At 53.7% G+C, this 21,433-nt stretch overlaps 1 protein-coding gene across 1 annotated transcript in view; it reads left to right on the top strand.

Moving 5' to 3' along the window:
- The first annotated feature begins 5,306 nt into the window (after positions 1 to 5,306).
- LOC144730327 (transmembrane channel-like protein 7) overlaps positions 5,307 to 21,433 on the top strand; it is a 17,524-nt gene continuing 1,397 nt past the window's right edge. Inside the window, 14 exon segments of the mRNA XM_078611062.1 lie at positions 5,307 to 5,393; positions 5,395 to 5,441; positions 12,190 to 12,338; positions 13,155 to 13,328; positions 14,688 to 14,764; positions 15,758 to 15,903; positions 16,762 to 16,909; positions 17,352 to 17,525; positions 17,681 to 17,844; positions 18,263 to 18,413; positions 18,618 to 18,715; positions 19,134 to 19,317; positions 20,110 to 20,240; positions 21,138 to 21,293. Coding sequence (XP_078467188.1) covers positions 5,322 to 5,393; positions 5,395 to 5,441; positions 12,190 to 12,338; positions 13,155 to 13,328; positions 14,688 to 14,764; positions 15,758 to 15,903; positions 16,762 to 16,909; positions 17,352 to 17,525; positions 17,681 to 17,844; positions 18,263 to 18,413; positions 18,618 to 18,715; positions 19,134 to 19,317; positions 20,110 to 20,240; positions 21,138 to 21,293 — 1,871 coding nt within the window. The 5' untranslated portion in view covers positions 5,307 to 5,321.

The raw sequence follows: 21,433 nt of genomic DNA, 5'->3' as shown, positions 1-21,433 counted from the left end.
GCCCCTCGTACCCATTGTCCAGTTTTGTGGCTGCAAGCGCCATGAGCGGAAGGGCGGAACAAATGTTTTCCCTTTTGAGTTCAATGTGTCGGAGATTGGTCAATGAGAAATTGTGTAAGTTACTGCTGAGCATACGCTCACTCAGGTTAAGAACTATGCTACAGTCTACATTATAGACTGCCAGTACGCTCACTCAGTTTAATAACCATTGCTACAGTCTACATTATAGACTACCAGTACGCTCACTCAGTTTAATAACCATTGTTACAGTCTACATTATAGACTGTCAATATGCTCATCAAGCTTAAAAACCAGGCTACAGTCTACATTATAGACTGCCAGTACATGAGAATAGGTTTCCCCCATTTTTCTAGCAACAAAACAGGTACAGTACACTTACTCAGATTAAGAACCAGGCTACAATCTACATTAGTGGTTCATTTTATATTATTTTTATTAATTTTGACTTTATTTTTATTATTATTTTTCTTTCTACGCGACTTTACCGAAAGAACCAAAGAATATGAATTCCTGCAGCCACGAAAGTTTTAAGTCAAAATTTAGGCTTCCAGTAGTTCGTCGTTCGAGTCACATTCATCGCAGGCCCCATGTCACAGCGAAATCTTCACAGTTGCTGTAACGCCCACTGAGGCGCCTCCTTCTGATCACAGCGATTAGAGCCACTACGACATTCACAAAAGATAGCCCCAAGTACCCGGGCAACGCCGGGTATTTCCTGATAGTACAAAATAAAATACAAAGACTCCCGTATAGTCTTTACAAGACCGATGGGGCATGTGCTGTTAGCGAGTAGCACCTGTGACGGCCGGCACCAAACTGCTTTCTGCATACCTGTCAACCCCTTAATCAGTGCCCTACTAATTACAGACCAACTCAGACCTCATTGGTTCACCGCGTGCCCCTTATAAACCTCAACGTTTATCCCACAAAGTCCCATCACAAGGGAGAAACACAAATAGACAAAAAAATGTGTTTACCCGTATTGAAACGGCTGTGCGCGGTATCGACCGGAAACACCGATTTCCCCGTACAAAAAGAATACGGGGTAAGCCGTGTGGGTTGACAGGGGTTTGTTTTTGTGCTTTCGTTTGGTGTCATTCTTCCGCGCCTCCGATTCGCACAGTTCGGCGACGTACGGTGCGAAAGAAGTTCACCGTAGAAGTACACATACAGAGGACGGGGGTGGCCGCCTACTCACAACGACGTCAACAAATAAACCGAGTTGGTGGTGCCAGGCTAGGTGCGCTTTGAGGCCGTCGCGTGAAGTGCGGATGGCTCGCTGTAGGCGTGAGGTCACGGGGGACAGCCCAGGTGCCGTGGGGTTTTGTTTCATTTATTAGGTACGAGCAGGAAGTACCCGGCGTTGCCCGGGTCTTAAAATATTTCAAAACTACTCTTAAAAATGTAACAGCAGTGCGTACTGACTGGGTGGTACCTGCTATGATGACAGCAGTGCATACCGACTGTGCTGGTACCTGCTATGATTACAGCAGTGCATGCTGTGGTGGTACCTGCTATGATGACAGCAGTGCATACCGACTGTAGTGGTACCTGCTATGATTACAGCAGTGCATACTGTGGTGATACCTACTATGATTACAGCAGTGCATACTGTGGTGGTACCTACTATGATTACAGCAGTGCATACCGACTGTGGTGGTATCTCTTATCACGACAGTAGTACATGCTGATTATATATCAGTATTTATCAACTCTATAGCACAAAGTACTCACCTGACAGAGTGGCGTGGTGAGGCCTAGTCCCGTGCAGAGCCTCCGGCCTCGCCTAGATTGTCCAGCCGGCCGAGGTGGCACCTTGGCAGGCTGGGCTGCTACCCCTGCCCCCCCCCCTCCCAGCCACAATCTCCCTGGTCTCTCTGCAGTAATATCTACGACCTATAGTGGTAGCATCTACCGACTGTATAGTAGTAATAATTACACGCATCGGGGTGGGGGGGACTTCACACAGTGAAGAATTTACCTGTGCGTTTAGTGTACAGTGGTGCCTTGACTTACGAGTTTAATTTGTTCCGCGACGGAGCTCGTAACTCAAATTACTCGTATGTCAAATCAATTTCCCCATTGAAATGAATTGAAATGCCATTAATCCGTTCCGGGGCCTCACAAAACACTGCAGATTTTTTTGTTACATGTTTTTAAATAAGAAAAATGTACTTATAAATAACGAATATTGTATAAAAACACAATACAATAGAACGTACTGCAATAAACTGGCTTCATTAAGCACATGTACAATGTACAGCATTTACCTTGGAGATCAGACGACTTGAAGATGCTGATGGAGATGGAGGAGAAAGGCTGAACTGAATAACTGAATCTTATTCTCAGATTTTTGCCCTTTTCGCAAACACTTTCCTCATTTTCATCTGCAGGGGTTTTCGATAAAAACCTCTCCAATGAGGTCTGTTTCATCCTCCATTTCAGAATGTTTCTGAAATGAGCAGAGGTGGGACAAAGTCATTGTTATGCAAGTCCAAGTCGAGTCGCAAGTCATCAAATTCATGACTCGAGTCTGACTCGAGTCCAAGTCACATGACTCGAGTCCACATCTCATAGGTGGGACAAAGTCATTGTTATGCAAGTCCAAGTCGAGTCGCAAGTCATCAAATTCATGACTCGAGTCTGACTCGAGTCCAAGTCACATGACTCGAGTCCACACCTCTGGAAATGAGTTAGGCGAGTGTCATTAAATAGCGCCGTCGCACGCCCAGTTGCAACTTTTTCTGGGTGCTTCTTTTGAATAAAGTCTGAAAGTTTCTCCTACATTCCCAACATTTCCTTTATCTCACTTGTAGAGATAACCTCCTCTGCCTCCTCCACGAAGTTTTGAAAAATAACTGCAAGCACAAATGCGAGCACAACACTGATGCTTCTATTGCTTAAAGCAGGCATGTCCAAAGTCCGGCCCGCGGGCCAATGACGGCCCGCGGTCAGATTTCATACGGCCCGCAGCGTCGGTCTTATAATGTGTTAGTTATGGCTCGCCAGCTCTGTCAGAATAAATACATCATAAAACTCATGGAAATGTAAGGTATTCTATACAGTTTGTTCAATGTTATCTGACTGAATGAAAGGCAGAATTGCGTTTTTAGAGGTGTTCCCGTCTGCCTGAGTGGCTTATATTTGGTTACATTGTCATTTGAAAAATAAAGGTAATTGTGACGATGAAAATTGTTTTGTAACAGTGTGTATTTCCACGTAACTTTTGTGGTTAAAAAAATGTCAGAAGGATCTATTGGCCCCCGGGCATCTTCACTTTATCAAATGTGGCCCTCTTTGCAAAAAGTTTGGACACCCCTGGCTTAAATTGAACGAGTGGGACACGTGATGCTGGACGGATGTCGTGGCGTTCGCTGTGGCATTCGCTGCGACAACTAGCGGTGGTGTATCTGAAGCTGGCTCGTAACCCGAATTTTAGCTCTCAACTCAAAGCAAAAAAAAAATCGGCCGAGAGAAGGCTCGTATCTCGAAAAAACTCGTTAATTAGGACACTGGTAAGTCAAGGTACCACTGCATTTTTATCGCACTTTTACGCGAAAGAAAATGTCCCCCTCACTCCCACCGAAGGCGTGCGACTTGGTATGGTCGTGCATGCGTCACAAATAATTAAATAATAGTTTAGCGCACAACAATCTCACTAAATCGCTAATGAAACTAATTTCAAGTTGACGACGGGTGTGAACAACTTACAAGGAAGAGCGCTTGCTGACCGCGGGGCTTACAGCGTGGTGCCTGGCCAAGCGAGCGACCACAAACAAAGCCACAAAGCCACGAACCCACAATTTTCTACTTTTATATATATAGATAGAAGAAGATAGATAGCCCTGTGAGCCATGGGACCGTCCATAAATGACGTCACGCACCTAGGGGGGGGGGGGGGGTCAGACATTTGTGACGATGTGTGACGGGGGGGAGGGGAGAAAGGTGACGTTACATCAAAATGCGCAACTTTAAATAAATATATAGACAACACGTTCTACTTGATTAAATATACTTTTTAATAAATGTTTTTCCCTACAACATCAGAGTGCAGCGGCACATTAAATACGCACTACAATGACAATAGTTTAAAGAGATTTAAAGCTTGTTTTATTTTGGGGAGGCAGAGCTTTGTAACGTTATATTTTAGGGGGGGGGGGTCTGACTTTTTGTGACGATGGGGGGGGGGGGTCAAAAATCGTCCAAAATCTTGTGACGTCATTTATGGACGGCCCCAGAGGGACATCACCACGTCACGACCATCACCACCACCACCACCACTTCCGACAGTTGGATTGTCACCTTTCCCAGCCATCAAAGACAAAGATCCCCCGTGTAGCCTTAACAGACTGTAGGGGCAAGTGCTGTTCGCGAGCACCTGTGAAGGCCGGCACGGCACACGAGGGGTGGGTGGCCAGCACCACGCCCGGCCGCCTTTGTCTCCCCAGTGGCGATGTTCACCACACACCGCACCAGGTGCTCATTTTGAGGCTGAGTCGACCTAGGGGAGGCCCAGGACCGGTTCAGATAATCATCGCTGGTGTTGGCCATATACCGGAGTCGAACTCGGGATGCCGGGTTCGTAGCGCAGCGCGCTAACCGCTGCACCGCCGCTCCCACCACCATCATCATCATCACCGCCGTCGTCATGACCACGGCCACGCAAGTCGCCCCAGCGCGTCACGCACGGCAGCTTGCGCAATACCGGAGAGAGGGCCCCTCCCCCACCCTCTCCCCCACCCCCTCCCCTACCCCCACCCTCTCCCCTACCACTGAACCCTCCCTCCCCTCCCTCCTCCCATCCCCTCCCCTCCCTCACCTGCACCCCTCCCTCCCCCCTCCCTCCCCCTTCTCACCCCCTCCCCTACCCCCTCCCCCACCCCTCGCCTACCCCCCTCCCCCACCCCCACCCTCCCTCCTACTACTGAACCCTCCCTCCCCTCCCTCCTCCCATCCCCTCCCTCACCTGCACCCCTCCCTCCCCCCTCCCCCCTTCTCACCCCCTTCCCCCCCTCCCTCACCTGCACCCCCCCCACCCCCTCCTTCTCCCCTCCCCCTTCCCATCCCCCCCCTCCCTCACCTGCACCCCTCCCCCCACCCCTCCCCCACCCCTCCCTCTCTCCTCCCCCTTCCCCCCCTCACCTGCACCCCTCCCCCCGTCCCTGCGCCGGGAGCCTCGCGCGCACTCAAAGAGTCCGTCGCTTCCGTCTCGTGGTCGCTGCCTGCGTCTGCCTCGCTGCTGCGTCTGTCTTGCTGCTGCTGCTACTGTTGCTGTTGTTGCTGCTGGCTGCTGCGTGGCCATGAGCTATGGCGATGCCCCCGACGGCCTTGCCAGCGCCCTGGGGCTGGAGGCGAGCGAGGAGGACGCGACCCCCCCTCAGGGAGCAGCCGCTCAGGCTGGAGGAGAAGAAGCGCATCGTGTAAGGGTAGACCCCCCCCCCCATCTCTCTGACCGCCCCCCCCCATCTCTCTGAACCCCCCCCCCCATCTCTCTGAACCCCCCCCATCTCTCTGACCCCCCCCCCATCTCTCTGACCGCCCCCCCCCCATCTCTCTGAACCCCCCCCCATCTCTCTGAATCCCCCCCATCTCTCTGACCCCCCCCATCTCTCTGACCCCCCCCTCCACATCTTCGACCCCCCTCTCCGACCCCCCCCCAATGGCCCTTCCCGGATCCCACTATGACCCCCCCCTCACCCCTTTGACCCCTCTGTGACCCCTCTACGATTCCTCCCGAATCTTGGTACCCCGATGAGACCTCTCTGATTCTCCTTCATCCCATCCCCCGACTAATGGAACACAGGGGAGTCACTCGTTGGACAGGTGTCTCTCTGTGTCTCTCTGTGTCCCCCGTGTCTCTGTGTGTCTCTGTGTGTCTCTCTGTGTCTCTGTGTGTCTCTCTGTGTCTCTGTCTCTCTGTGTCCCCCGTGTCTCTCTGTGTCTCTCTGTGTGTCTCTGTGTGTCTCTCTGTGTCCCCGTGTCTCTCTGTGTCTCTGTGTGTCTCTCTGTGTCCCCGTGTCTCTCTGTGTCTCTCACGGGACAGGTGTCTCTCTGTGTCTCTCTGTGTCTCTCATTGGACAGGTGTCTCTCTGTGTCTCTCTGTGTCTCTCATTGGACAGGTGTCTCTCTGTGTCTCTCTGTGTCTCTCATTGGACAGGTGTCTCTCTGTGTCTCTCTGTGTCTCTCATTGGTGGACAGGTGTCTCTCTGTGTCTCTCTGTCTCTCATTGGACAGGTGTCTCTCTGTGTCTCTCTGTGTCTCTCATTGGACAGGTGTCTCTCTGTGTCTCTCATTGGACAGGTGTCTCTCTGTGTCTCTCTGTGTCTCTCTGTGTCTCTCATTGGTGGACAGGTGTCTCTCTGTGTCTCTCTGTGTCTCTCATTGGTGGACAGGTGTCTCTCTGTGTCTCTCTGTGTCTCTCATTGGTGGACAGGTGTCTCTCTGTGTCTCTCTGTGTCTCTCATTGGACAGGTGTCTCTCTGTGTCTCTCTGTGTCTCTCATTGGTGGACAGGTGTCTCTCTGTGTCTCTCTGTCTCTCATTGGACAGGTGTCTCTCTGTGTCTCTCTGTGTCTCTCATTGGACAGGTGTCTCTCTGTGTCTCTCTGTGTCTCTCATTGGACAGGTGTCTCTCTGTGTCTCTCTGTGTCTCTCTGTGTCTCTCATTGGTGGACAGGTGTCTCTCTGTGTCTCTCTGTGTCTCTCATTGGTGGACAGGTGTCTCTCTGTGTCTCTCTGTGTCTCTCATTGGTGGACAGGTGTCTCTCTGTGTCTCTCTGTGTCTCTCATTGGACAGGTGTCTCTCTGTGTCTCTCTGTGTCTCTCATTGGTGGACAGGTGTCTCTCTGTGTCTCTCTGTCTCTCATTGGACAGGTGTCTCTCTGTGTCTCTCTGTGTCTCTCATTGGACAGGTGTCTCTCTGTGTCTCTCTGTGTCTCTCATTGGACAGGTGTCTCTCTGTGTCTCTCTGTGTCTCTCTGTGTCTCTCATTGGTGGACAGGTGTCTCTCTGTGTCTCTCTGTGTCTCTCTGTGTCTCTCATTGGTGGACAGGTGTCTCTCTGTGTCTCTCTGTGTCTCTCATTGGACAGTTGTCTCTCTGTGTCTCTCTGTGTCTCTCATTGGACAGGTGTCTCTCTGTGTCTCTCTGTGTCTCTCATTGGACAGGTGTCTCTCTGTGTCTCTCTGTGTCTCTCATTGGACAGGTGTCTCTCTGTGTCTCTCATTGGACAGGTGTCTCTCTGTGTCTCTCTGTGTCTCTCATTGGACAGGTGTCTCTCTGTGTCTCTCTGTGTCTCTCATTGGACAGGTGTCTCTCTGTGTCTCTCTGTGTCTCTCATTGGACAGGTGTCTCTCTGTGTCTCTCATTGGACAGGTGTCTCTCTGTGTCTCTCATTGGACAGGTGTCTCTGTGTCTCTCTGTGTCTCTCATTGGACAGGTGTCTCTGTGTCTCTCTGTGTCTCTCATTGGACAGGTGTCTCTGTGTCTCTCTGTGTCTCTCATTGGACAGGTGTCTCTCTGTGTCTCTCTGTGTCTCTCATTGGACAGGTGTCTCTGTGTCTCTCTGTGTCTCTCATTGGACAGGTGTCTCTCTGTGTCTCTCTGTGTCTCTCATTGGACAGGTGTCTCTCTGTGTCTCTCTGTGTCTCTCATTGGACAGGTGTCTCTCTGTGTCTCTCTGTGTCTCTCATTGGACAGGTGTCTCTCTGTGTCTCTCATTGGACAGGTGTCTCTCTGTGTCTCTCATTGGACAGGTGTCTCTCTGTGTCTCTCATTGGACAGGTGTCTCTCTGTGTCTCTCTGTGTCTCTCATTGGACAGGTGTCTCTGTGTCTCTCTGTGTCTCTCATTGGACAGGTGTCTCTCTGTGTCTCTCTGTGTCTCTCATTGGACAGGTGTCTCTCTGTGTCTCTCATTGGACAGGTGTCTCTCTGTGTCTCTCTGTGTCTCTCATTGGACAGGTGTCTCTCTGTGTCTCTCTGTGTCTCTCATTGGACAGGTGTCTCTCTGTGTCTCTCTGTGTCTCTCATTGGACAGGTGTCTCTCTGTGTCTCTCTGTGTCTCTCATTGGACAGGTGTCTCTCTGTGTCTCTCATTGGACAGGTGTCTCTCTGTGTCTCTCTGTGTCTCTCATTGGACAGGTGTCTCTCTGTGTCTCTCTGTGTCTCTCATTGGACAGGTGTCTCTCTGTGTCTCTCATTGGACAGGTGTCTCTCTGTGTCTCTCTGTGTCTCTCATTGGACAGGTGTCTCTCTGTGTCTCTCTGTGTCTCTCATTGGACAGGTGTCTCTCTGTGTCTCTTATTGGACAGGTGTCTCTCTGTGTCTCTCTGTGTCTCTCATTGGACAGGTGTCTCTCTGTGTCTCTCTGTGTCTCTCATTGGACAGGTGTCTCTCTGTGTCTCTCTGTGTCTCTCATTGGACAGGTGTCTCTCTGTGTCTCTCATTGGACAGGTGTCTCTCTGTGTCTCTCATTGGACAGGTGTCTCTCTGTGTCTCTCTGTGTCTCTCATTGGACAGGTGTCTCTCTGTGTCTCTCTGTGTCTCTCATTGGACAGGTGTCTCTCTGTGTCTCTCATTGGACAGGTGTCTCTCTGTGTCTCTCATTGGACAGGTGTCTCTCTGTGTCTCTCATTGGACAGGTGTCTCTCTGTGTCTCTCTGTGTCTCTCATTGGACAGATGTCTCTCTGTGTCTCTCTGTGTCTCTCATTGGACAGGTGTCTCTCTGTGTCTCTCTGTGTCTCTCATTGGACAGGTGTCTCTCTGTGTCTCTCTGTGTCTCTCATTGGACAGGTGTCTCTCTGTGTCTCTCTGTGTCTCTCATTGGACAGGTGTCTCTCTGTGTCTCTCTGTGTCTCTTATTGAACAGGTGTCTCTCTGTGTCTCTTTGTGTCTCTTATTGAACAGGTGTCTCTCTGTGTCTCTCTGTGTCTCTTATTGAACAGGTGTCTCTCTGTGTCTCTCTGTGTCTCTCTGTGTCTCTCATTGGACAGGTGTCTCTCTGTGTCTCTCTGTGTCTCTCATTGGACAGGTGTCTCTCTGTGTCTCTCATTGGACAGATGTCTCTCTGTGTCTCTCTGTCTCTCATGTGACAGGTGTCTCCCTGTGTCTCTCTGTCTCTGTCTCTCATTGCACAGGTGTCTCTGTGTCTCTTATTGGACAGGTGTCTCTCTGTGTCTCTCTGTCTCTCATTGGACAGGTGTCTCTCTGTGTCTGTGTCTCTCATTGGACAGGTGTCTCTCTGTGTCTCTCTGTGTCTCTCATTGGATAGGTGTCTCCCTGTGTCTCCCTGTGTCTCTCTGTGTCTCCCTGTGTCTTTCTGTCTCTCATTGGACAGGTGTCTCTCTGTGTCTCTCTGTGTCTCTCATTGGACAGGTGTCTCTCTGTGTCTCTCATTGGACAGGTGTCTCTCTGTGTCTCTCTGTGTCTCTCTGTGTCTCTCACGGGACAGGTGTCTCTCTGTGTCTCGCTGTGTCTCTCTGTGTCTCTCACGGCACAGGTGTCTCTCTGTGTCTCTCCGTGTCTCTCACGGGACAGGTGTCTCTCTGTGTCTCTCTGTGTCTCGTGGGACAGGTGTCTCTCTGTCTCTCACGGCACAGGTGTCTCTCTATGTCTCCGTGTCTCTCACGGGACAGGTGTCTCTCTCCCCGTGTCTCTCGCGTGTCTCTGTTTCCGTGTTTGTTCGGAGACACCGCGTCAGGCCCGTAAACAAATTTCTTCGCTCTGCCCCCACCTCCTCACGCCTCGCTCTGCCCCCACCTCCACGGGGCGGGGTTCCCCTCTCGCGTGCTGGGGGACATGATGCCGGGGGGGGGAAGCACATGGTGATGGACTGAGCTGGGTTTTTGTGTAGTGGGTCCAACCGAGTCACAGACGTTGTTCTCTAGAGGCAACACTTTCATCATATCAACACGTAATACACAAAGGGGAGTAACTGCCCCTTTACCAGACACAGTCGAGGGTGGTGAGCACCCAGCTGACTACACTACACGGAGAAGTGCCAGCTACGAAGAGTCGGTCCCTCACTCGGGTCCCCGACTACGTGTTCAGTTCAGTTCATGTATTAGGTATAGCCATGTGAGCCATGCAGGCTCTTGAATCGGGTGCAACCGCAACAAACAAAAACATGAACAAGGAACATCTTAAAGTGACTAAAATAAAAATTCAGGAAAAAAACATCAAAGTCTTCAAGAAAAAGCACCGCATTTCAACGCTGTGTGCAAAACTCCCAGTGGGATGCAAGTCAAACAATAACAACCATAAGACAATTTAGATTATAGTTATCAGCCGAACTCTGTACTACAACAAACAAACATGGCTAAACCAAAACGTTTTCGAAATCACCTAAATAAAGCTATACAACAATGTAACAGTGATCATAGGAACAGACATTTGAGACGATGTGTGACGAGGGGGTTGAGAAATGTGACGTCACATCAAAATGCGCAACTTTAAATAAATATAGACAACACGTTCTACTTAATTAAATATACTTTATAATACATGTTTTCTCCTACACCATCAGAGTGCAGCGACACATTAAATACGCACTACAATGACAATAGTTTAAAGTGATTTGAAGCATGTTTTATTTTGGGGTAGGGGTGGCAGAGCTTTGTGACGTCATATTTGAGGGGGCTCTGACTTTTTGTGACGCCGTGTGACGATGGGGGGGGGGGTCAAAAATCGTCCAAAATTGCGTAACGTCATTTATGGACGGCCCCTAACATGTACAACCAAACTTTGCACTCCATAACAGCTGGGAGTATCAGTAGGATTATCTAAAATTTTCAATGCACCTTTAAAGATCAGCACACTATAATCAAAACTCAAGATCATACTTTGCAGCGGTCATCCGGAGCGATACATTTGATTTCAGGCCACTGAACAGCAGCGGCAGCTAGGGGTGTACAACTCCTCTAGAGCAGTTTGGAGTGAAGATCTCACAGGTAGTGATGCAAGTTGCAGTTTATTGGCGGATAGCATTCCAGACCCTGGGGGCATCAATAGCAAAGGCCCTTGCTCCAGTATTTGTGCGGCATTAGGGAATGTGAAGCTGGTAAATGAGCGAAGACCTTGGGTCACATTTGTTCTTCGAAACAGAGAGGAGATCCAGCAGGTAGTCTGCTGATTTTTTTGTAAGTACATCGTAAATAAATAAGATCTGATGCACAAGCCGCGTCGATCATTAAGAGATGTTAAGTTTGACCCAATGTAGAGATCGTAGTGGTGGGTCCTATATGGGCAGTTCAATGCAAATCTTAAGGCCGAGTGATAAATTGAGTCAAGATTCTTCAGTACAGTGCTCGTGCCTTGTAGGACGTGGAGCTTCCAGCTTGTAGAACGAAGCGACCCCGGTCCCTCTCAGGGACCCACCTTTTATCCTCCCGGGTCGGGGCTGGCTCCGCCCTTGGCCCCGCCCACCTTCTCGAGCATTCTAGCTTCCTCTCGACCCCCCTCGAGAGCTCTCCCCGGACACGTGATCACCCCCTAGTCCCCCCCCCCCCCCCACCTGGGGTCCCCTCTGTGTACACTCCGGATCACGTGTCTACGGGGTCAACCAGAGTGCCATGGCCCAGGGCAACCCTGCCCCCGGGCTGACACTCTCCCTTGTGGGAGCCCGCACTACACGCTGTGCGTGGTGCCCGCGCTATCCCAGCGCTCACCAAGCCCCGCGAGGGCTGGTACCACACCCATCTACGGGGTGTACGCGATGACGGTGCATTGCGCGCCGTGCTGTGCTAGAGCCGGCCTCACACAGCAACCCACACGGTGCTGTCCGCGACGTAGGGACATCACACGCCATGACCCTCCCAGGCCGGCACCATACAGTGACATCCCCGATGTCACTACATTTGTATAGGGTGTAAGGGTTACGGTTAGGGTTGGGGTTGGGGATAGGAGCTGGTGGTAGGGTTGGGGTATTGCTGACATTGGCTGCGGCAAGGAGTATCGCCAGCAGATCCCGGGCTATTTGTGGCCGGGTCGCCCATCGTAATAACTTCAAGGGTTATTGGTGCCCAGCGTGGCCCCTGTCCTCGGGTTTTCTTCGTGTCGGGTCGGGTGCACCACGCGCCATGTGTGTGGGTGTGTGGCGCTGCAGGTGCTCGCTAACAGCACTTGCCCCAACAGTCTGTGAAGGCAAAACGGGGAATCTTTTTGGTGCTGCAGGGCACTTATGGCGAGGGACGCGCCGCTGCTCTCTCAATGGGAGTCGTGGCGCAGGAGCATGAGCACCCGAATGCGCAGGTCGCGGGCCGGAGCCCATGGGGCACTCAAGAGCACGGCCCTGTGGAGCGGCAGCCTCAAGGAGATCGCAGGTGGGCCACAATCGCACGCCCGTGGCATGGGGCACTTAGCCTGGCACAGCGGGCACCGCACACGTGCACCACGCCACACACACCGTACCACGCGCGCCACGGGACGATCGCGTTAGGCCAGCCGGTGCTTTGTCCTCGGCCAAAGCGTCCGATGTTGAGAGGCTGCATTTGGATCGGCGAGGAGGAATGAAACTCAGTCAGCGGTCATCGAGATGAATCGAGCGAGCAGCGAGACCGGTCAAGATCGGTGCGCTCGCCTGCCTCGACCTCCCGGGACAACCGTCTGCTCGACGAGCGCTCGCTTCTACAGAAACGTCACGAGTCGCGTTCCCGAGAGGGACGGGCACCGTTCAGGCGGCAACAAAACCACGACCCATTAGGGGTCCATCTTCTTGGTTCTTTCGGTAAAGTCACGTAGAAGGGAAATAAAAAAATAAAATAAAATAAAAAAACATAATAAAATAGTGAGAATTGTATTTTATTATATATATTTTTTTCCTTCTACGTGACTTTACCGAAAGAACCAAGAAGATGAATCCCTGCAGTCACGAAAGCTTTAAATCGAAACCATTAGGTGTCGCCCGATCGGCCACAATCCCAGGGGAAGGTCGAGTATTTTTAGTCTCACAACGCGTCACCCGCCGACGAAACCGAGATCTCGCCGCGCATTTTTCGGTGCCAGGGCACCAAGTGGAAGTACCCAGGGTGGAGGGCGCCGCCACCCATTGCCGCACGCAACGGCGGCGGCGCTGCCTCGTGTTTCGCCCGCCCTCGCCATGACGCTGGCGCCTTTGTGGATCCCGTGCGTGGACTTAGGTCGCTTCGGATCGGCCATCCAGTCCTACTTCTCGTTCATGCGCTTCCTCGTGCTGCTCAACGTCTGCCTCTTCCTCATCATGTTCTCCTTCGTGGTCATCCCCAACATCGTGAACGAGCACCTCGGGGTGGCCACCACGCCTGCCTCCACGGCCACCAACTCAACAAGCAACAGTGGGGAGCGGCACACACCACTCGCACAACACACACCACTCGCACAACACACATCACTCGCACAACACACACCACTCGCACAACACACACCACTCGCACAACACACACCACTCGCACAACACACACCACTCGCACAACACACACCACTCGCACAACACACACCACTCGCACAACACACACCACTCGCACAACACACACCACTCGCACAACACACACCACTCGCACAACACACCACTCGCACAACACACACCACTCGCACAACACACACCACTCGCACAACACACCACTCGCACAACACACCACTCGCACAACACACACCACTCGCACAACACACACCACTCGCACAACACACACCACTCACAGTCTACACAGCACTCACACAGCGCACACACCACTCACAGCGCACATACCACTCACACAGCACACATAGCTCACACACCACTCACACAGCGCACACACCACTCACAGCGCACACATAGCTCACACCACTCACACAGCGCACACACCACTCACAGCGCACACACCACTCACAGCGCACACATAGCGCACACACCACTCACACAGCACACATAGCTCACACAGCGCACATAGCTCACACACCACTCACACAGCACACACACCACTCACACAGCACACATAGCGCACACACCACTCACACAGCACACACATCGCACACACCACTCACACAGCACACACATCGCATACAACACTCACACAGCACACACAGTGCACACACCACTCACACAGCACACACAGTGCACACACCACTCACACAGCACACATAGCACACATAGCTCACACACCACTCACACAGCGCACACACCACTCACACAGCACACATAGCGCACACAGCGCACACACCACTCACACAGCGCACACACCACTCACACAGCACACATAGCGCACACACCACTCACACAGCTCACACACCACTCACACAGCACACACAGCACACATAGCGCACACAGCGCACACACCACTCACACAGCGCACACACCACTCACACAGCACACATAGCGCACACACCACTCACACAGCTCACACACCACTCACACAGCACACACAGCACACATAGCGCACACAGCGCACACACCACTCACACAGCGCACACACCACTCACACAGCACACATAGCGCACACACCACTCACACAGCTCACACACCACTCACACAGCACACACAGCACACATAGCGCACACAGCACACATAGCGCACACACCACTCGCACAGCACACATAGCGCACACACCACTCACACAGCGCACACACCATTCACACAGTGTACACACCACTCACACAGCGCACACAGGCGATAGGCTGTCCCCGTGCCTTACGCCTCTGCCCGTGTCTCTGCCTCTCAGAATGCTTGGTGTACAATCTCCCGCAGCGCCCTCTCGGCTACTTCTACGAATATGTGCTTGATGCACTATCAGGCACGGTGAGTGCATCCCCGCATACAACGCTCATTATCACTCGCGGTACCATCACTTACTGGCCACTCCCCACATAAGTACAAATGTCGTGTCGTAGATCTCTTCTTCCTTCTCGCTCGAGGCTTGTGTGTGCGTGTGCGTGCGGGTGGCATGCGTCGCACACACACTCTATCGGAGACGAGGTAGTGGCAGGAGGCACCGTCCTCCCCTTTTATTGTTGTTGAGTTCACGCCACCACTCGGCCCCCTCTCTCACGACCACGCTGCCGCACGACCCATCCCAGACACGACCCCTCCCGCGTTGCACCGACGGCGTCGACCGAGACAGCCAACCACTGTCCGGCCGCGCAATGCCCGGGCGAAGGCGGCGGTGATGAAGGCGACAGCGATGACGAAACGAGTCCACTCCGAGAACCGGCAGCCCAGAGCTCTCGTTCTCCGCTGCTTTTATTCCCCTCGGCGCGGCTTGGCTCCGCCCTAGCCGCGCCTCCCTTCTCAAAGCCACCAGAGGGATTCCAGGGGCTTCCCCACGAGGTCTACCGTGACGTTTGCCCCAGTTCTTCCGCCCTACCGGCACTGTTGTTAGCGAGTAGCACTTATGAAGGCCGGCACGGAACACGAGGGGGTGGGTGGCCAGCACCATGCCCGGCCACCTTGGTCTCCCTGGTAGTGTTTACACACCTCACCAGCTACTAATTTTAGGCCAAGTTGACCTATAATGGGGAGCGGTAGGGTAGCGGTTAGCATGCTGTGCTACGAACCCGGTGACCCGAGTTCGATTCCCGCTCACGGCAAACATCGGTGACAAATATCTGAACTCGTCGTGGGCCTCTCCTAGGTGGACCCGACCTCAAACGAGTAGCTGGTGTGGCCACCCATGCCCTCGTGTGCCGTGCCCGCCTTCATTGGTGCTACTCGCTAACAGCACTTTGTCACAACGGCGTGTTAAGGCCACACGGGGGGGGATCTTTGTCTCTGTGCGTGTGCGCCGTGTACCAGGGCTTCCTGGAGAAGACGTACCTCTTCTACGGGTTCTACCCGAGCACGACGGTGGGGTCGCAGCAATCGGCCTACTCGCTGCCCCTCGCCTACCTCCTCTCCAGCATCGCCGTGCTGCTCGTGTCGCTGCTCTGGGTCGTCAGGCGGTGGGTATCCCCCCCACCCCCCCACCCCCCCCACCCCCCCCCCCACCCCCACGGCCCACGCGCACGTGGACGCTGCTTGGATCGTCCTCGTGCGCGAATGCACGCGTCCAAACACGTGCGCTCAATGCGCACGTGTTTGGACGCGTGTCATGTGTTTGCGAGTGTGTATGTGCATTTTTCGATTTAAAGCTTTCGTGACTGCAGGGATTCATCTTCTTGGTTCTTTCGGTAAAGTCACGTAGAAGGGAAGTAATAAAATAATAAAAAAAATAATATATGTTATTATTTTATTACTTCCCTTCTACGTGACTTTACCGAAAGAACCAAGAAGATGTATATATGTACAGTTGGCACCGTAGGGGAGTACAGCTAGTGCATCTAACGGTCATCTCAATCAGGCAAGCCATGGCACCTGGGTCTGTCCTCACCTGGCCTGGCAGTGCGGTGAGGTCACCGTCACTTCGTGGCCAATGGCGGGTATTGGATAGGTATATGTGCACGTAGTGGGGAGCGGTGGTGCAGTGGTTAGCGCACTGCGCCGCGACCCCGGCGGCCCGAGTTTAAATCCCGCGAAGAGTGGCGAATATCTGAACTGGTACTGGGCCTCCTCTTGGTCGACTCGGCCTTAAATGAGTACAGTACCTGGTGCGGTGTGTAAACATCGCCAATAGGGGGGCATGGCACTGGCCACCCACTCTCTGGTGTGCCATCCCTTCATAGGCGCTCGCTAACAACCTACTAAGGCCACGCAGGGGATCTTTGTGTCTGTTATTTGTCACGTGACACCACGCCCTCGTACACGAGATGCTCCAGGTGAGACGTCATAAACAGCGCGGTTCTCTGCGTCTCCCTGCCCAGCTCGGCGCAGGGCTGGAAGCTTGGCACACTGCAGAGCGAGGCGAGCGGGCTGCACTACTCACCGCAGGTCTTCTCCGGGTGGGACCACAGCCTGCGGGACGCCAACTCGGCTACGCTCAAGCACAGCAGCCTGGCCTACCAGCTGGTGGTGCGCATTGGTTGGGGGGGAGCTCGCGCGCACGTGGGGGTACACACAAACGCGGCAGTGAGAGGCGTGTTCCAGGAGCCGTGTTTATGTGTGTACGCACGCGTGCGTGTGTTTGTACCTTTCCTGGATGCGTGCGTGCACCCTCCCGTGTGCGCGTGCAGAGTGGTCAGCGCACTGCTCCAGCAACCCGGTGAGCTGAGTTCGATTCCGGCTCCAATACCGGTGACGATTATCTGAACTGGTCCTGGGCCTCAAATGAATACCTGGCACGATTTGTAAACATCAGCACCTTGGAAACAAAGGCGGACGGTGCGTGGTGCCGGCCACCCACCCCCTCGCGTGCCTTGCCGGCCTTCGTGAGGTGCTCGCTATAACAGCACCTGCCCGAACAGTCCCTTAAAAGCTACGCGGGGGATCTTTGTCTTTGTGTGCACGTGTCCAGACGGACCTGGGCGAGGAGCGCTCCCGCAGGAGGATTGCCGAGCGCACGCGCGCACAGAAGGCGCGCGTGTACGTGGTGCGCGTGCTGCTCAACGTGCTGGTGCTGGCGCTGCTCGGGGCGGCCTTCTACTGCATCTACTGGGCGACCACCTACTCGCAGGGCTACACGCCGGGAGTACGCTACCCCTACTACCCCCCATGCGCACACGAAGACAAAGACGATAGCCCGATAGCCTGCACGGGCTGTTGTGGCAAAGTGCTGTTCAGAAGGAGGAGTTGTGTAAATATGTCCTGCTGTGGCTACTCTCGCGGTACGACGCGTCTCCCCAGAAACTGAAGGCCGGGAGCATCCAGGGTGGTGTGGACTTCTTGGTGCAGTACCTCCCGTCCATCGTCATCACGCTCGCCAACTTCCTGCTGCCGCTCGTCTTTGGGATGACCATCGTTTGGGAGGACTACTCCCCCGGCTTCGAGATTCGGCTCTCACTGCTCCGGTGAGCGGTGGCACGGACGCGACACACAGACACGGAGACAAACACACGGACACGAAGACAAACACACGGACACGAAGACAAACACATGAACACACAGACAAACACACGGACACAAAGACAAACACACGGACACAAAGACAAACACACGGACACAGACACAAAGACGCGCACACAGACACAAAGACAAACACACGAACACACACACAGACAAACACACAGACAAACACACAGACATAAAGACAAACACACAGACACAAAGACAAACACACAGACACAAAGACAAACGCACGGACACAAAGACAAACACACGGACACGAAGACAAACACAGGGACACAAAGACGCGCACACAGACACAAAGACAAACACACGGACACACACACCTGCGCTAACCCGGACGTGGGCCGTGCCGTGCCGCAGGTACGTGAGTCTGCGTCTGGCAAGCGTGGCGGTGCTACTCGTGACGCTCTGGTCTCGGATCACGTGCGACAACAACAACAAGATCAGCGTCGCCAACAGCAACAGCAGCAGCAGTGACTGCCAGCAGTGTGGGTACAACAAAGATTACCCGGTAAGGTCCAGAACGCTCACTCTCATTCACCAACAATCACTCGCCTTCCACCCCTGTGGCACACTCACTCACCTTCAGACCCACCACCTCACCCACGCAGAACCCGAAGCACCTGACCCTCGCTTTCACGCTCGCCACTCGCCAACCCTCGCACTTCACGCTCAATCACCGCTAACCCCCCCCCTCCCTCCCCCACCCGTTTAGTGCTGGGAGACGCGAGTGGGACAGGAGATGTACAAACTCACCATCTTCGATCTGATCACCTCCCTCGTCAGCATCCTACTCGTGGAGTTCCCACGCAAGTACGCGACTCGCGCGGCCAACGGCACCGCCGCTCGCCCCGCTCCTCGCCCACTCACTCACTCGCCCACTCACTCACTCACTCGCCCACTCACTCACTCACTCGCCCACTCACTCACTCGCCCACTCACTCACTCGCCCGCTCACTCACTCGCCCGCTCACTCACTCGCCCGCTCACTCACTCGCCCGCCCACTCACTCGCCCGCCCACTCACTCGCCCGCCCACTCACTCGCTCGCCCACTCACTCACTCGCCCACTCGCTCACTCGCCCACTCACTCACTCGCCCACTCGCTCACTCGCCCACTCTCTCACTCGCCCACTCACTCACTCGCCCACTCACTCGCCCACTCACTCGCCCAACGCACACCCAGCCCCCGCACGGCATGGTGGCGAGCGCGACGTCCGCGTGTCTCCCAGGATGATCGTGACGCACTGCGGGTGCGGGCTGACGCGCTGGATAGGCGAGCAGGAGTTCTCCATCCCCGACCAGGTGCTGCACATCGTGTACGGCCAGACCGTGTGCTGGGTGGGCACCATCTACTGCCCGCTGCTGCCCTTGCTCGCCGCCATCAAGTACACCATCTTCTTCTACAGCAAGAAGGCAGGCCACGCCATCGCCGCCACAACCGCACTGCCACTACCGCCACCGCCACCGCACTACGACCACGACACTTTCGCGTCTGGCTCTCTCTCTCTCTCTCGCGCGCTTGCGCATCCGTTAATAGTCGGACCGAGTGGCAGGTGGCACGGTGGTAACTCTACTGGTGCCTTGCAGAAAGTAGTTCCTGGGTTCGATTCCTGACTTGAGTGCCTTCCATGTGGAGTGTTTTTGTTCTCCCCCAGTACCAAATGGGTTCACCAGGTTCTTCTCAAATATTAAAACAAAAAAACTCAATTGAACCGGTATTGGCCAAACATGCCAATGCTGAAAAGTGACGTGCAAATTACTCAACTGGGATCACAGACGCAACATCGCCCCCTTCTGCGAAAACGTAACAGGACCCTCCTGAAACAGTCTTCCTGGGTAGACGAGCAAAACAGCAATGAGGCGGTGTCCATCTCCTGTTCACAGCCCTGAGCCAATGGGGGAAAGTCAACATTACCATGGAAAAAAAAAGGAAGAAATAGGAATAACATTTGCACGTCTCGATTTAAAGCTTTCGTGACTGCAGGGATTCATCTTCTTGGTTCTTTCGGTAAAGTCACGTAAAATGTAAATAATAAAGTATGTTTTATTTTTATTATTTACATCCTACGCGACTTTACCGAAAGAACCAAGAAGATTTGCACGTCTGCTCGCGCCCTCGCGTATTCTGTGCGCGCCTCGCCGACACGCGTCGCCCGTGACCGCCGCGTGTGCCACGCTTCTGCTGCTGGGTGCGTCTCCTCACAGCTGTCGCTCATGCTGAACTGCCGGCCGGCGTCGCGCCCGTACCGCGCCTCCAGCTCCATGTTCTTCTTCTTCATCGTGCTGCTGCTCGGCCTCCTGCTCGCCTGGGTGCCGGCCATCTACACCATCGGCGGGTGGGTGCCGCAACAACAATATCCACACCGCCGCAACACCACAACACTCATGCCGCAACACCAACAACACTCATGCCACAACACCAACAACACTCATGCCACAACACCAACAACACTCATGCCGCAACACCAACAACACCACAACACCAACAACACTCATGCCACAACACCAACAACACTCATGCCACAACACCAACAACACCACAACACCAACAACACTCATGCCACAACACCACAATACCAACAACACCAACAACACTCATGCCACAACACCAACAACACCACAACACCAACAACACTCATGCCACAACACCAACAACACTACAACACCAACAACACTCATGCCACAACACCACAATACCAACAACACCAACAACACTCATGCCACAACACCACAATACCCGCGCCACAACACCAACAACACTCATGCTACAACACCACAATACCAACAACACAACACCAACACCACAATACCAACAACACTCATGCCACAACACCAACAACACTCATGCCACAACACCACAATACCAACAACACAACACCAACACCACAATACCAACAACACCCGCGCCACAACACCAACACCAACCCCAGGGTGTTGCTGTCATTTTATGGGGACAATCACCCCAATTCCAGGAACGAGCGTTTGGCTTCGTGTGGAACTCGGAGACAACCCAGCACCACGACACTCAAAACACTCCACAGATGGATTTAAGAATCCATTGCTTAACTGCCTCCACCTCGCCACGCCGCGCCGCATGCACGCAGCAAAGTGCCGCGCAGACAAACAGGCTGCGCCAGGGGCGAGTAGCAGTAACAGCGAGCGGCAGTCGTGGTGGGTCACGGCGGGGCGAGTGGTGCTGGCGAGTAGCTGCTGCTGTGTCCCTGCAAATGCAGCATCCGCCCGTCGCAGGCGTGCGGACCGTTCCAAGGCCAGCGGCTGCCCTGGACGGTGTTGGTGACAGCGGTGCAGGCCCTGCCACAATGGCTCGACTCCATCCTCGAGTTCTTTGCCTCGCTGCTCTTCGCAATCATCCTGGTCTTGCTCTCCAGGTGAGCGATGGGGGGGGGGGGGGGAGGTACGTGTGCCAATCCGTTGTATTTGTTTTAACCCCTCCCCCTCCGCCCTTGATCACCATCGCAAACAACCACGCTGAAACCACAATATTAACTTTGTGCCGGAGGCAGAGATC

Source organism: Lampetra planeri, chromosome 35 (genome assembly GCF_965212315.1).
Source record: "Lampetra planeri chromosome 35, kcLamPlan1.2.h2, whole genome shotgun sequence".
In the NCBI taxonomy this organism is placed as follows: Eukaryota; Metazoa; Chordata; class Hyperoartia; order Petromyzontiformes; family Petromyzontidae; genus Lampetra; species Lampetra planeri.
Note: the sequence above shows the minus strand (reverse complement) of the source record. Positions and strands in the feature narration are given on the sequence as shown.